Genomic DNA, 16,384 nt, shown 5'->3' with positions numbered 1-16,384 from the left:
CACATAGCTGGGTCTCGGATGCAGGATGACCTTAACTCTGCCGGGGGCACACCCCAAGCAAGCTGGCGATAATGCCAGGGCTTGGAGATCTCCCAGTGTCTTTAAAGAAATAGCTAAGAGAAAGGCTATCTTGAACGTGAGATCATAGGCGAAGCCGACTGGAGGTATTCGAAGGGAGCCAGGGATAGCCCTTCGAGAACCACCGCCAGGTCCCAGGAAGGAACCCTGGACCTGACTGTCGGTCTCATCCTCCAATACCATGGAGAAATAGTATGATCAGTTGGTGCCTCCCTAAAAAGGCCCAACATTTAGTGGTGCATGGAACGCCGCAATGGCAGCCACGTACACCCTACGTGTGGAAGGGGAGAGATTCGCAGAGAACGATCTTGAAGAAACTACAGAACTGAAGCCATTGGGCAGTTAACTGGGCCTAACTCAAGTTCTCTACACCAAGTAGAAAAATATTCCACTTGAGGCCATATAATCTCCTAGTAGACGGAGCCCTAGAGATAAGTATGGTTTCAACCACCCCAGATGATAGACCAGCATCTAGGTACTGAGCCCCCTCAGAGGCCAGACCCACAATTTCCACAGCTCTGGATGAGGATGGAATATAGTGCCCTCCGCCTGAGACAACAGACCCCCTCCTCAGAGGAATCTGCCATGGCGGAGCTATCAGGAGTGAAATTAAGTCTGAAAACCATACTCGGGCTGGCCAAAACAGGGCTATCAGAAGAAGACTGATGCCCTCCTGACGGACCCTCTCCAGGACTCCCGGGAGCAGAGCGATCGGGGGAAAAAGCGTACAGGCGAAGCCTCGGCCAGGCCTGTACCATGGCATCCAACCCCAGTGGGGCTGGATGAGTGAGGGAGAACCAAAGTGGACAGTGGGACAGACGTCCCTCGAGACGCAAACAGATCCACTTCCACTGGTCCAAACCTCTGCCATATGAACTCCACCACCTCTGGATGGAGTCTCCATTCCCCGGGCCTCAGCCCCTGCCTCGACAGGATGTCTGCACCCTGATTCAGAACCATCGGGACATATATTGCTCTTATAGATAATATTTTCCCTTGGGACCATAAAATGGTCTGATGCGCAAATCTGGATAGAGGGCGCGATCTGAGTGTCCTTTGTCGGTTTAGATAAGCTACCACTGAGACGTGGTAACCTTTGATGTCTGTGAGGAAGCTCCTCAGTGCCCTGAACACAGCCAACATCTCTATGCAATTTAAATGCCAAGAACGATGATGGTCCTGCCACAGACCCCTGGCAAAGCGGCCGTCCGAGACCGCGCCCCAGCCAGCGAGGGAAGCGTCTGTCGAAACAGTTTCCCGGCGACATGACACCCCTAACACTGGCCCTTGGGACAAGAACCAAGGTTTCTTCCATATTAATATGGAACGAAGGCATCTGCGCGTAACCCTAATTATACGGAACGGATTCCCCTTGGGGAAAAAAACCTTTGGCTTTGAGCCACCACTGAAGGGGCCACATGTGAAACAGGCCCAAAGGAATTATGTTGGATGCCTCTGTTATGAGGCCCAGCAGTCTTTGAAATTGCTTTACAGTGATGGCCTGGCCTAGCTTTATCCCGGACACCATGGCCAGGATGGATTCGATACGAGTGGGAGACATACGTGCCCGCATCGTAAACAAATTCTATACCACGCCCAGAAGAGTAGTCTTCTGAGCTGGGTCCAACACATTTTTCTTAGTGTTGAGCCTCAACCTCCGGTTCTGAATGTGGCCAAGGACGACATCTCGATGCCGAACTGCCATTTCTCGAGACTGGGCCAATGTGAGCCAGTCGTCGATGTAATTCAGTATACGGATGCCATACACTTTGTGAACGTGCGGGGAGAGAGTGCTAGGCCGAACGGAAGAACCTGATATTGGTATGCTTCGCCCCCGAAAGCGACCTCAGGAACCTTCTGTGACATGGAAGGATGGAGACATGAAAATAAGTGTCTTTTAGATCCATCGTGACAAACCAGTCCTCGGATCTGATTTGGTTCACGATAATGGGAATAGTAAGCATTTTGAACCTGAATCTCCTCAAAGAACGATTCAAAAGCCCTAGATCTAAAATTGGCCTCAGTCCGCCATCCTTCCTTGGAACTATAAAGTACCGGCTGTAAAACCAGGACTCCCTGTCTGGTAGGGGAACACATTCCATGGCCCCTTAATTCCAGTAGAGTCTGTACCTCTTGTTCCATAACCCGAGCCTGTTCTGGAACCACTGCAGTCGGTATCACCCCAGCAAACTACGGAGGTCGGTGACCGAACTGCAATCTGTACCCATATTTTATAATATTTTATAATATACAGGAACCATATAGATATATTCGGAAGGTGTTGCCATTCTTCTACAAAATCTACTAAGGGAACCAGCCCCTTGAGACTGGCCTCGGGTGTTTTTCGAGCACTATTCTCGACTTCCTGAAGCGGAGGACCGCCAGGAAAAAGTCGATACAGATTTTGTGACCATAGTCGGTGCCCTGTTGCAAGCTTTTGGGGCGAATGCCACGGTGTGCGTTCGCTGGAAATCGATGAGGCCCGAAGCGTCTAGGACGGCGGGACAACATCTTCTTCCCCGAGGGCACCTGCTGCTAGAACAACCTCGATTGTTCCACAGTGTGGGGGACCCTCAGGTCACCCTTCTGGCAGGAGGACTTCGGTTGAGAGTGCTTCCTCTGTTGCCAAGTTCCCGCAGGAGGGCCTGGAGTGGCGAGGGAAATACCGTTGGAATGCCGCCGACTGTTTTTTTTCTTTCTTTTTTTTCGCTTCCTGAAACCTGTCAATGACTGTAGTGACAGCGTTGGAAAACACACCAGAAGGAGATAGCGGAGCGGCCAACAGGAACATTTGCCTCATTTAGATCTTTAAGAAGATCGGCCTGGTACGCCTGCAAAATTGTCATTGAGTGCAGGCACGCACCAGCCTGACCAGCCACCATATAAGCCCGGCCAACCAGTGCAGATGTGTCCCTGCACGGTTTGTTGGGTAGCGCCGGGGCTTAAAGCGAAGATGCCGCATCAGGAGAACGATAGCTCGCTAAAGCTTCCACAATCTGCGGCATTTTGCCATAACCCGCCTTTCTCGCACCCACCACATTCGAATAAACATATAATGAATGTGGTGAGATATGTAAAGATGGGGTTTTTTTCCCAGGATCTACATATATATATTTTTTATAAAGATCTGGGAAAAACAGTAAGCCCCGGCTCTGAGGTTGTGGACGGTGCTGCAAGATTCTCTCGTCTAGTTCATTTTGACAGGGACCATCCTGCTTATTTTGTGGCCAGCTGATATATATATATATAATTTATTTATTTATTTATTTAGTCTGGCCACAGAACGCATCACAACCTCCACGAGCTCTATATAAGCAGAAACATAAACCTGCGAGTGTGGTGAGATACGTAAATAGTGGGGTTTTCCCCAGGATCTACATATATATATATATATGTATTTTATAAAGATCTGGGAAAAACAGTAAGCCCCGGCTCTGAGGTTGTGAACGGTGCTGCAGGAATCTCTCATCTAGTTCATTTTGACGGGGATCATCCTGCTTATTTTGTGGCCAGCTGATATATTTTATTTATATATTTTATTTATTTATTTAGTCTGGCCACAGCACGCATCACAACCTCCACAAGCTCTACATAAGCAGAAACATGACTCATGTTGCTCGTTCCCGATGCTGAGCACATCTACTTCCTTATAAACAGATAGCTCGAGCACTGGGCACTCGTCACGGGCAGAAGAAGCCGCATCGCGGGCTTCTGCGTCGTGAACGAGTGTCATAGAATCTGCGGATGATGAGAGAATAGGTGCCTCAGCTGTCTTGTTCTCATCCGCGAGATCCTTCTGCGATCTCCACAATCTAAGCCTTCGCGCCGCCTCAACGGACGCGGGACCTGAATCGCGGGGATCGCGAGCCTGGCCATCATCAGGAATTAATATAGCCAAGCGGGAGCGCAGCACTCTAATAGGAAGTGCTTCACAGTGTGCACAGGCAGCCCTCTCGAGAGCTGACAGTGCGTGCTGCGGCCCTAAACAATACACACACACATAGGTGATGCGTGTCCCCACCCGTGGCATATAATCTTGGGCAGGGGTGCACACACTTAGTGTATTGTTCACTCGCCATAATATAGAGCTTTGCACAGACAAACAACACCAAATAAGACAGGCAGTTTCACAGAGAGCGCTTGCTGAAGAGCGAAAGCTGATGTGTGTGTGTGTCAGCGTCACTTTTATGCATCCAGTTATGCCGTCACATGTTAGGTCACAACACAACACCAATCAGGATTGGATTAGTTTCATTCTTACTTCAGAAGCGTACGCTAAGGGAGCGTCCCCCAAAGTGTCGATTCTCGACGCAGTGTTGAGTTCCCTCGAAAGGGAACTTTTTCTCTTCAAGTACGGACACGGTGACTGCCAGCCCTGAAAGAGTTTGAAATTCTCTTTAAATTCAGGCATCATGTTCATATGATACAATTGTGCAAAGTATTTTGATATAATTTACAATTGTATGAATACACTCACCTAAAGGATTATTAAGGAACACCTGTTCAATTTCTCATTAATGCAATTATCTAATCAACCAACCACATGGCAGTTGCTTCAATGCATTTAGGGGTGTGGTCCTGGTCGAGACAATCTCCTGAACTCCAAACTGAATGTCAGAATGGGAAAGAAAGGTGACTTAAGCAATTTTGAGCATGGCATGGTTGTTGGTGCCAGACGGGCCGGTCTGAGTATTTCACAATCTGCTCAGTTACTGGGATTTTCATGCACAACCATTTCTAGGGTTTACAAAGAATGGTGTGAAAAGGGAAAAACATCCAGTATGCGGCAGTCCTGTGGGCGAAAATGCCTTGTTGATGCTAGAGGTCAGAGGAGCATGGGCCGACTGATTCAAGCTGATAGAAGAGCAACTTTGACCGAAATAACCACTCGTTACAACCGAGGTATGCAGCAAAGCATTTGTGAAGCCACAACACGCACAACCTTGAGGCGAATGGGCTACAACAGCAGAAGACCCCACCGGGTACCACTCATCTCCACTACAAATAGGAAAAAGAGGCTACAATTTGCAAGAGCTCATCCAAAATTGGACAGTTGAAGACTGGAAAAATGTTGCCTGGTCTGATGAGTCTCGATTTCTGTCGAGACATTCAGATGGTAGAGTCAGAATTTGGCGTAAACAGAATGAGAACATGGATCCATCATGCCTAGTTACCACTGTGCAGGCTGGTGGCGATGGTGTAATGGTGTGGGGGATTTTTTCTTGGCACCCGCAAAAGGGGGTCAAACAAAGTATTAGTATGGTGTTCCTAATAATCCTTTAGGTGAGTGTATGTCTGTGATTTATAAATACGCAGTCTCAAGAGATAAAATATTACTGGAAAATTTGACTGTCATCTTGATGTGGATATCTCAGAAGCAGAAAACAAAGAACATCTCACATCTATTATGCAAATAGAAATGATTAGCCGTTTAAAGTTTCATAATGGAAGGTCTTAAGGTCATGTATTGCTAAATGAGTTGGTCCCGCTAAGGGATGGAAATGTACGTTGTTTACCCACTTTTTGTTTTTGCCAAGAAGAACTTAATGCTTTTTGCCTTCTCCTTAAGCCTATTTCTTCCCAGAAACAGCTGGGAAAATTGAAGAAAAATCATATTGAGGATATTTACTTGGAATGTTTTCACTTGACACCCACAGGCTAGAAATATTTAATATTTGTGAAGAAAATCCTTTATGAGATAGACTTTAATTAGTTTTGATGGATTCAGATGATGGAATTCAATGAGCTGCCCTTTTATTATTTTATTTTTGCTGCTCATAGCTCAAACTAAATTGATATTTTCCTCACAAAACAGTAAATTGTTAAGTTGTATTTAGTTCAATACTAAATCAATAGATAGTAAAAGTTTTAGTGGAAGAGCATTAAACAGTTTAGTGTTTAAACTGCACTTTAGACTTAGTTTACTGTATGGCTCAAATTGGGACAATTCATCATTGGTATGGCAAGTTTATTGCACAGTGGTTAACCAAAATACCAAAAGATAAAAACAAACTTAACAGAGTATACATAGATCTTATTCACTGCAGCGCCATCTTTGATTTTTAATGGGAACGAAAGCGAGGCTGTGAGGGACAGACATGCATCTCTTCAATGGGCTGTACTGTTATTTTAATGTGTTTTTGGATTGTTCTGCTCACTGGAAAAATATCTTTCAAGAAATTTCAGTTGACAAAAAACTCCAGACAATATAAGCTGTTAGTAATCTAAGAGCTTTATACAGCGGATGCCATTGGAAACACGGCAAGTCTATCCCTCACAGCCTCACTTTAATACCTGTCATGGCGCTGCTCTGAATAAGGTCTATAGCCTGAGCACCCACCACCTCGCTGGACAGGAACAGAATGTCCTGCATCAGAAGTCCAAATGTGGTGGTTTGTGATCCAGTCTCGCTCCCCATGCATATTTTAAAAGGATTGTGGGTTACAGTATTTTTTATTTATTTTTTTGTAGGAGAGAACCTACAGAGGTAAGAAAGGCCTCATAATTGATTTTGAAACATCTCTATTCAAAACATCATGAGTTGATATGTGCTTTGTGGCATATCCTGGGAAATTACACTTTGACCAGTCAAATCTCTAAACTGCAGCTTGTGTGATTTTGTATTAAGAATTCAGCAAATTCTGACTAAAATATTACTTTAATAATGAAATAATAATAATGGATTTCATTACCATAAAATTACCATAGCTTTTTTGTTGTTGTTGTTTTATAAAACAGTACCTGCAAAGGGTCCCTCTGCATTTATTTATTCATCTCATTGAAAATCATAGTTTTATCACAAATATTAGCTCAAAAGAAAATGAACCTTGGTTACACTTTATTTTGATGGTCCACTTTAGACATTCTACTAACTATAAGTAACTACATGCAACTACGTCAACTAACTCTCATTAATTTGCAACTATACTTGTCAACTAGCTCTCATTAGAGTATGAGTAGACTGTTAGGTTTAGGGTTATGGTAAGGGTTAGTAGAATAAGTTGACATGATGTACTTCGAAAAGTTACTTATAGTCAGTAGAATATCTGTTGGGGGACCATAAAAATAAAGATATTAAGCTAATTAAGCCAGTCTACTAATACTTTAATGACTGGTAGTTTACATGTAGTTGCAAAGATACTTTTGGTAGTTAATAGAATGTCTAAAGTGGACTATTAAAATAAAGTGTTACTATAACTTTTCTTCTAGTTCCTTAAGTAATCTCTGTCTCTTTCTCTCGCTTGTTAAAATCTAAAATTATAAATGATAAAAAAGTATATTTGTATATTAATGGCATGTATGCGTTTTCTGTATGGTTGTTTCTGACCAGGTATTCTGTGACATGAAAACTAGAGGGGGAGGCTGGACTGTCATTCAGCACCGTTATGATGGATCAGTAGACTTCAACCGTGGCTGGAATGACTACAAACTGGTAGGATCCAATATCAATTAGAGCCTTCCCACATTTGATCCATTTATTTGTATACATAGCTTTAGTGTGACATACATAGCTTGTATAGATTATCTTTCACAGTTTGGCTTCAAATTCACTTTAAAGTACAATTCTCTGTCTCAGATAATTTATTTTAGCACATACAATGAATCAAGCTTGTCTTCATGCATCTAATATCTAAAAACATAATCAAATAATAATAATAAAAAAAACACTTGTCATGCTTTTATTCATATCTGACAAAGTGAACATTGTAAAGTAACTAGTTGCAGGAAGTTAATTTTGTGCCGCCATTAAAGATTGCATTAAAAAAAACATTCTTAATTTTGTGTAAGACAACGAAGCATGATCACTCCTTTAATGAAGACATACAGTATAATTTAAATGTGAGCCTGTCTATCTCTTATTGAGATTTCTTGATGAATGCAAGCTTCTGCTACCATTAATCTGAGGCACCTTACATTTAAAACACATATTTAACCTGCACTGAAGGGAAAAGTCTAACTCATATGTGGCATCTGATGTATAGCCATAGAATACTGATGCATTGGTGACCCTGTTGACCTTTTCTTAAGGAAGAGAATTCTGATTGGCCGTCTCTGCATTCCCATGTCTCCCTCTGTTGTTACACCTGCATTCCCTCCCTATGTGGGAGAATGAGTATATATTAATTCGGTCACAGGGTCATTTGAAGCCTTGAGAAGAAAAAAAAAAGATAAGATGAGACATTTTGAATTTAAATAGGGCATCTTTATTCACACGTTGCGTCCATCATTTGAAACAAGTTACAGAATGTAAAGAGAGTCCGTTTCGCTTGGACATTGTTAGTAATGCTTGCTTTAAAATCAGGGTCTATTTAAAAACGTAATATCTCCAAGAAGAGCTGAGTTGTTTGGAAACTACTGTTATTGAGTTTTAAATGTGAAAACAGTGGTAATTCATCTCACCTGGGCTACTTCAACAGATAAATTGCTATGGCTGCTCTGGGAATGCTTTAGAGCAGCACACGTTTTGTTTTCTCTTTTCCTTGTTTTCTAAGAAAAATGTTTTTAAAAGTGAATGATAAACATTTGGCCCCAGATGGAGCGTGGGAGTCGGGAGCCCCTGTAGATTGTTCATAACGTGTGCATTGAAGCATTTGAATGCCCAACTGCACTACCACATTTCTCACAGTGATCAAAAGTGCCGTCTCATTTGCTGGTCCAAGCAAATTGAAATGCAACATTTTCCTATGGTTACAGGAGGTCTTTTGAAATGTTTACTGTTCTAGTATGTGATTTGGAACTCAAGGATTGTTCTTCTAAAGCAGACTTTCCTCTATCTCCGACATTTGCATACGATTGTCACATTTGACCTCTTAATGGCAGTCGCACTGAACTTTTCGCACCGTCATCTTCTGCTTGTTCACTATGGTAAAATGAATTCTATCAATGTTCAATAATCAATGTTTGAATATATCCACACAAATAAAAGGATTGTTGATACCTTTGAAAATCAATATAAATAATTATATGTAATAATTATAACATACTTTTAAATACTTATTTTAAAAATTGGGAGTTCTCCATTGTACTTGAGTACTTCCATTCTGTAGTTTGTCAGAGATTGTGAAAAGAAGAGTGTATGTTTCGACAAAATTAAGCATTTTTTTTCCCTTTTCTTATGCGACAGGGATTTGGAGATCCGTCAGGAGAACACTGGTTAGGAAATGATGCCATCCACCTGCTTACCACGTCAAAAGACAACATTCTCCAGGTCCACCTCAAAGACGCAGAGGGACACCAGGCTTACTCTCAATATGACCATTTCTACATTGACGGAGAGGAAAAGAAGTACAGGTACCAAAATGTTTCATGTTCTCTTGACTCTAGATGTTAATGAACTTTTTGTGATGCATACAATTGGGTGTCACTTCATTTTCAAAAGTGTTGGTGTAAGTTGGGTGGGGTGAGGTGGGGGCACAGTGCAGGTTTGCAATGGAAAATGCTTAGTCTCGCGTAGCCAGTCCTTCAGACTGATGGCAGAAGGTCTGGACTCCACAGGAGCTTTCATTGGCCAAGGATAGCCCAAGAGGATGTCTGATGTTAAACAGGACATTGTTATGTTCAGCGTCATGTTTAGGGGTGTGAAAATGTAAAGTCGCTGTCCCCACAACTCCACGGCGTGCAAGTTTACTGCAACAATGGTCCTCTGAACTACACATACTTGAAAATCCAGCATTTAGTTGATCCTGATAAGCGCTGTTTGTCATAGTTTTAAACATGATGGCTTTCTTTTTTCATAAGGGGGTTTGGCATCATGACAGCTTTGTTTCCAAGCGTTAAAGAACACGCGTCTCCCGGAAATTTTGGAGAATTCAACCAATCAGATGATGACTCGGAACTCCTGATGCGTTTCGCATTTTGTGTGCAATGTGCATCAGATGTTCAGCCAATGTGGGCATGGCATCTGAGCTTGAGACTAGATAATGCTTAGCTTGTGAATATTTATGAGGTTATGTGCAAATAATAATTAAGTGTGTTTTATTTTACTTGTTTGATAAATACTTTCAGTGATGAATTACTACAGATCTGTAGTAGAGGATTTGCCCATTTCCAAGTCAATACTGCAGTGTAAACAATAACGTTACGATTGAAAAGGTATACAAAAATGTAGTCTTAATAAGACAATTTCTTTTTTTCTGATCATTTCTGCTTAATTCAGATAAACTTGGGGTCAGATGTGGTAAGATATGTTTGGTCTAGTGACAATGTTTTTGCTTTAAGCACGAGGGGTTCCCTAATATAACCTTTTATTTGAATAAACCACGATTGCAGATGTACATCAGTAGACATTTATCAGCAGGAACAAATTTGGTTACATTTTATTTTGTGATTTAACTGGAACAGACACAGCAGAGCTGTGTGCGGGAAAGAGAAATCCTGCCATCTCTTTCCTCAACTGCAACAATCACTCAACAAAACATAAAAAATGATGAATTCCAGGCACCAGTCTCATTATAATACCCACTCACAAAATGAAAACTCCTGCTTAACATTTCCTACGTATTGCTTCGTATTAACATCGTAGACATGAGCAGCGAGAGCCATGGCCAAAAATATTTTGTCTTTACCGTAAATGATTTCAACTGAATTTGGAAATACTACAAAACAGAAGATAATATATCCAGTATATTTCCATGTTTTCATCACTAAATTACATTTTATTATCTGTGGAAGCATGCTTTTTCCCCCTGCTCTCTCACCCATAAAAACGCACACACACGCATACAGTACAGACACTCTCTCTCTCTCTCTCTCTCTCTCTCTCTCTCTCTCTCTCTCTCTCTCTCTCTCTCTCTCTCTCTCTCTCTCACACACACACACACACATGCACGCGCACACACGCACGCGCACACACACCACCAGAAACGTGTCAACGTTTTTTGTGACTTTATAAGTAAAATAGCTCTGCAACTGAAAAACTTCATGACATTTCTCAGTGTAAGGTAGTAAGATAGAGGTGCTGTTTTTGAAGTAATTAAACTTAAAGCTTCACTATTATAGAAGCTGCCGCCATTTAGAGACAATTCAATTTCTAATAATTAAATGGCCCATCGTGAATTATTCCTCAGATATTGTGTGTCATTTAATTAGAATATGTTCAATATCTAATTGTTCAGAGTTATTTAAAACATTGTCATGTTGTGGTGTTTAAAATTAGTTTAAGACTTGGATTTGCATTTAGATTTACAATGTGAGTTACATATTTATCACATTTAAAACCCTTATTGAAATTTTTTTTTTTTGGCTTGTCTTTGTCATTTTCTGATATAAGAAACACTTGTGTGATTACAGTCCTTAAGTCAACATGATGAGCTACTTTAAGGGTAAACTACCATTTCTCACAGCATCCCTATTGCTTTTAGTCTGGTCTGATCCCAGGCAAACAATTTCAAGCATGAGGCTTTTCCAGAAAACTGCCGAGTTAAACAAATCTAACACCTCTCTTAAGGGATGCAATTAAACATGCAGTATTGCTTGTGGGCATACTTATACAGTGAATGAACCAGAACCAGAAATATTACATTTAACTCAAAATAAATGATTTGGAAATGCTACTCTAGAATGGGTGTGTTGCAGCATTGATATCAGATAGAAACTCCAGTGTGTGTTTGTGAGTGTGTAAACAGGTAGGGAAAATACTTAACAAACATTTGCCAAATCCCACCATGTTTGTCTAGTTACCTCATATGGAACGTGTGCGTTTTATTAGCAGGCTGAGAATGCTGGCATCATCTCGAAGGTGCTGAGCCCATTTGGGATTTACCAGCCAAGCAACCTATGGTGCAAGGATGTTTTCTTGCCAAAACAATCTCCTGCAGTACCTAGCTGTGTGGTCCTCTCTCTGGCACCGTGTGTGCTCGCAATCCTTCCTGGTGAGACAGCATCAACAATGGATTGTGGATAATGGAGGCTGAATATCTTTGGAGTGCACATTAATGAGTCTTAGAGCCTTCTGAAATGAGAAAGAAAAAAAGATAAATCACTTAGAAATATTTTATACAGGCTCGCAGCTGGTCCAATTACTGGGGTTAACAGTGGATGTAATAGATGTAGACACTTTCATCTGATTATGTAAAAAAAACATAAAAAAAAACAATGTACCTTAAAGTGATACTTTGTGTATAGTATTTAAGTTAATTTATCTAGAACAGGATATGTGTCTTAGCTGATTAAGAAGGCTAATGCTGGAATTTGACATACAAGAAGTGGCAAAAAAAAGTTGTAGCAACACACTTACCTGGCATACCTTTAGCTGTAGACCACCATAGACTGTTCTGGTTGATAGAAATGTTTATATGAACATGCCTTATGTAAGTATTGATGTTTATATATTTTTATTCAGCATATATACTGCAGGGGTTTTCAAATTTATGTGGCCACGAGGGTGTGCTAGGGATTCCGTAAAAAGGTTTTGTGAAATAATAGTTTTGTAAAATGTGAATTTGAAATTATAATTCCAAATTATTTTGACTGACAAATAAGATAATTATTTTTTCCTCATAATATTTTACACATTTATATTTTCCACAGTATAAGTGTTTATGTACATGTAAATATATAATATTCATGTACATGAAAATAAACGATCGTTCCAAAGTTTAGGGTCGGTAAGATTTTTTTTTTAATTGAATTAATTTTGTTCTGCTCAACAAGGCTTCTTTTATTTGATCAAAAATGCAGTAAAACAGTAATGTTGTGAAAATATTATTACAATTTAAAATAACCGTTTTCTATTTAAAAATATTTTAAAATGTAATTTATTCCTGGGATAGCAAAGCAGCTAGTCAGCGTCACATGATCCTTCACACTGTAAAAAAAAGTTGAGCGAACTTAAAAATATAAGTTAGCAGCCTATCACACTCAAGTTAACTCAACTAATTCGCTCCAGTTAGTCAACTTAACTTTCTTTCATCTAATTAGTAACAGGAAGTCTTTTGAACTTAAAAAAAAAAATCTTGTCAAGGCAATTTAGAAAAATCAAGTTGAGCCAACTTGAAAAAATTCTAACGTGCTGATTTGGTGTTTAAAGAAACATTTCTTATTAGTATCGTACTTATTGTACTGTTTAGATTTGTGGAAACCATGATACATGTTTTTCACAATGTATTTGAAATAGAAGTCTTTTGTACCATTATATTTGTCTTTACTGTAACTTTTTGGTAAATTTAATGCATCCTTGTTGAATGAATTTATTAATTTATTTTAAAAAAAGAGTTTTACTGACCACAAACATTTGAATGGTAGTGTATACAACTGCATTTATATTGGGGGTCCCTCACAAGAGGATCACTATATTTGGGGGGTCTGTGGCATCAAAAAGTTTGAAAAATGAATATTCTGTAGCTATCCATATATTGAAATATTTAGTATTTGTCTGTCTCTCACCAGTCTTCATGCAAGGGGTTTCAGTGGTACAGCTGGACGCACCAGTAGTCTTACCCACTCAGGAACCCAGTTCAGCACTAAGGATCACGACAATGACCAGTGCAGCTGCAAATGCGCTCAGATGGGCACTGGAGGTACCGCAGCTTGTCTGCCATTTATATATTATTTCTAACTTTGTGTAATCTGATGGAAAACATATGCATATGCATTACATATGCATATAATGGAAAACAATTTTCCAGTAACACCCAAGACAAGAACTGCAATAATGTTACCGTATCAAGTATTTTCTTGGCAACTGAGGAAGTAGAGACATTGTAGCCTGTTAAAAAAAAAACAGCAGTTCAAGTTCACTTGGATTAAATAATGGCATTGATCCAAACCAAATATGGCCAAAATCTGTTTTCAGAGTTTTTCTTTCAACATTTCAAAGGAGTCATATCTTATTTTTGTTATCTTTTTATTTTTTCCCCCTAAAGGTCCACTAGTGTTAGTCTGGAAGGTTTGCTGTCAGGTTCAATACTGTTGGCTGTGACTTGTCTTATGACAGTAAACTTTTTCCAAAGACTGCGTTAAACTGTGACAGAACCACAAAACAATCTGGACTGAAATGTGCCATGCAAACTCTGAATGCTGGGCTGATGTAATCAGGGACCTGTTAAAAACAAACTTTAGATGCTCTTTACTAAAGTTAAACAGAGCCACAGATCAGAGGTGCTGGATCCAAGATCCCTCCTTACCTCCAACAGGTAAAGGTAACATTCCAAATCATCCCTGAATCCATCCCTTATGTGCTGCTCACAATACATCAAAACCGTAGAAGGTTGTGTAAAAATATTTCATCAAACATGAAGCATATCTGCTATTTTATCTCAATGCCAAATCGGAGTGATACTCTGTCTAATTTACAAATACTATATGCTGTGTTGTTATTGTTAACTGAAGTAAAACTATTGAAAATCATTTTGTTAACTGAAAAAAAAAACCTGAAGTAAAATAAATATTTTAATAATATGAATATCAAATAAAAAAATTACAGTATATGATCAAAAATAAAAAATAAAACAACTTGGCCGCTAACTGAAACAAAAATATAGCTAAATTACTCTAGCTTTACTAGCTTTTAATTTTATATTTTTAGTTTTCAAAATATAATCTAATTCAAATAAATATAAAATATTATAAATACCATAACAGAACATAAATAATACTAAAATAACACGGCCTGTTTGGCAAGGTTTTGCTAATGAATATTAATTAGATTATGCAAATAGCCATTCCAGGACTACCTAGGATAATGTAAATAATATTAATGAGCTAAGCTACCATCACATTGTGATGTCACAACGCTTTGGCAGCAATCCGCACTTCAAAATATGGTGCTGCTTTTTTCTCTCAAGGAAAATCCGATTGATATGGCCTTTTTAATATTAATGAAGGAAAACTGAACCAATAAAGAAATAGCTGAAATCGTTTGCTCTCTGTCACTGCAGGGTGGTGGTTTGAAGCTTGCGGGCCTTCCAATCTCAATGGGATATACTATTCTGGAAACTCCAATGTGATACGCTATAACAGTATAAAGTGGTACTACTGGAAAGGGCCGAGCTGGATGGCGACCATGACCACTATGATGATACGGCCTGTGGACTTCTAAAAGCAGGAAGGCACTGTCACAAATGGGTCATTTGACTTTACTGACAGACAAATAATCCAAACAAGCTGGTGACATCATTGAAAATTATGGACAACTTGAGACTTGGGACAGCATGTCATTGTAGCCATTCAATCTGTCTCCATTTTGTTTGTTTAGTCTGTCGAAACGGACACAAATTGCACCATAAATGTTTTATCTGTATAGCAAAGCTCTTCCAATGTAAAATGCAATGAACTGGAATGGCTGATCAGTGTTCACATTTGTACTTGATATTTGGGCCGTTGTCTGTGTGGTAAAACACTAACCTATCCTCCTCCTCCCTTCATTGCAACCTTGGATCTCCTGAGATTTCTTCTCCCATTCTAGTGCTAGTAAAGGTTTAAGAGAGCATATGTCTATAAAAGTGCTCAAGACACTGAGACAGCTGTATGTTTTATAAGCATAGCTTTCATTATAAAATATATATTTGTAAAGAAACAACTGACATCGAATCCTACTTTCCTACAGAATTCTGTTGTATAGCTATATACTGTAGGCTACACTGACACGCAAAGCATATTCCTTCATTTATTGAGAACTCTGTTGCAAATGTATGTTTAACGATATGTTTAAATGTATATGTTTAAAATTAGAACGTACATTATGTTTTACAAAAAGAAAAAAATTGCTTCATTTCAGTTTATTATGTGAGACAGATGTTGATTCAGTTACTCAAAACGTGTGCTAAAATTGTGTGCTAAGTTGATCGTAGAGACCATTGGTGCCAATGGTTCTATAATCTACTTAAGATTATGATGCTTTTGAGAAATGTTTTTCCTGATCGATTTATTTTAGTAAAGGATTCGTCGACTGATTCAAACCGGAAATTTATCTTTTCGAACTCTAAATAAAAATAAAAAAAAACGGCTCATTCATCTGGGAATCGTACAGTTTTTAATTTAACAAAAAGGAAACCTGCTCATAAGAGTTATTTGTTTGTGAATCACTACAATGGTTGTGACGCATGTTTGATTCATTAAAAGAAACCGCTCAGAAAAGTAATTTTCTCGGGAATTGTATAGGTTTTCAATTGTAGGTTTTTGATTCACTATTAGGAGCTAGTTCATAAGTCATTTGTTCGGAATTACAAAGTTTTTGATTCTAAAAGAAAGTCTCGGTTATGTATGTAACCCTCGTTCCCTGAAGGAGGGAACGGAGACGTAGTCGACTGATTGGGATCACACTAAGGTAGCCTGTCATCTTCGAGTACTGTTAAAACGAGCCAATGCA

At 39.6% G+C, this 16,384-nt stretch overlaps 1 protein-coding gene across 2 annotated transcripts in view; it reads left to right on the top strand.

Annotated features, from left to right (window-relative positions):
- angpt2b (angiopoietin 2b) overlaps window positions 1-15,974 on the top strand; it is a 45,184-nt gene extending 29,210 nt beyond the window's left edge. For both annotated transcript variants that reach the window (XM_077196129.1, XM_077196130.1), the window contains exons 7-10: window positions 7,409-7,510; window positions 9,203-9,369; window positions 13,465-13,595; window positions 14,955-15,974. In XM_077196129.1, the coding sequence (XP_077052244.1) occupies window positions 7,409-7,510; window positions 9,203-9,369; window positions 13,465-13,595; window positions 14,955-15,115 (561 nt within the window). In that variant the 3' untranslated portion in view covers window positions 15,116-15,974. The remainder of the gene's footprint in view (window positions 1-7,408; window positions 7,511-9,202; window positions 9,370-13,464; window positions 13,596-14,954) is intronic.
- The last annotated feature ends 410 nt before the right edge of the window (window positions 15,975-16,384 follow it).

The sequence above is a fragment of the Siphateles boraxobius genome, unplaced genomic scaffold (assembly GCF_051911475.1).
Source record: "Siphateles boraxobius isolate OS27281-9 unplaced genomic scaffold, OSU_SipBor_1 35, whole genome shotgun sequence".
NCBI lineage: Eukaryota > Metazoa > Chordata > Actinopteri > Cypriniformes > Leuciscidae > Siphateles > Siphateles boraxobius.
The sequence above is the reverse complement of the archived record's forward strand: the minus strand, read 5'-3'. Positions and strand labels throughout refer to the sequence as shown.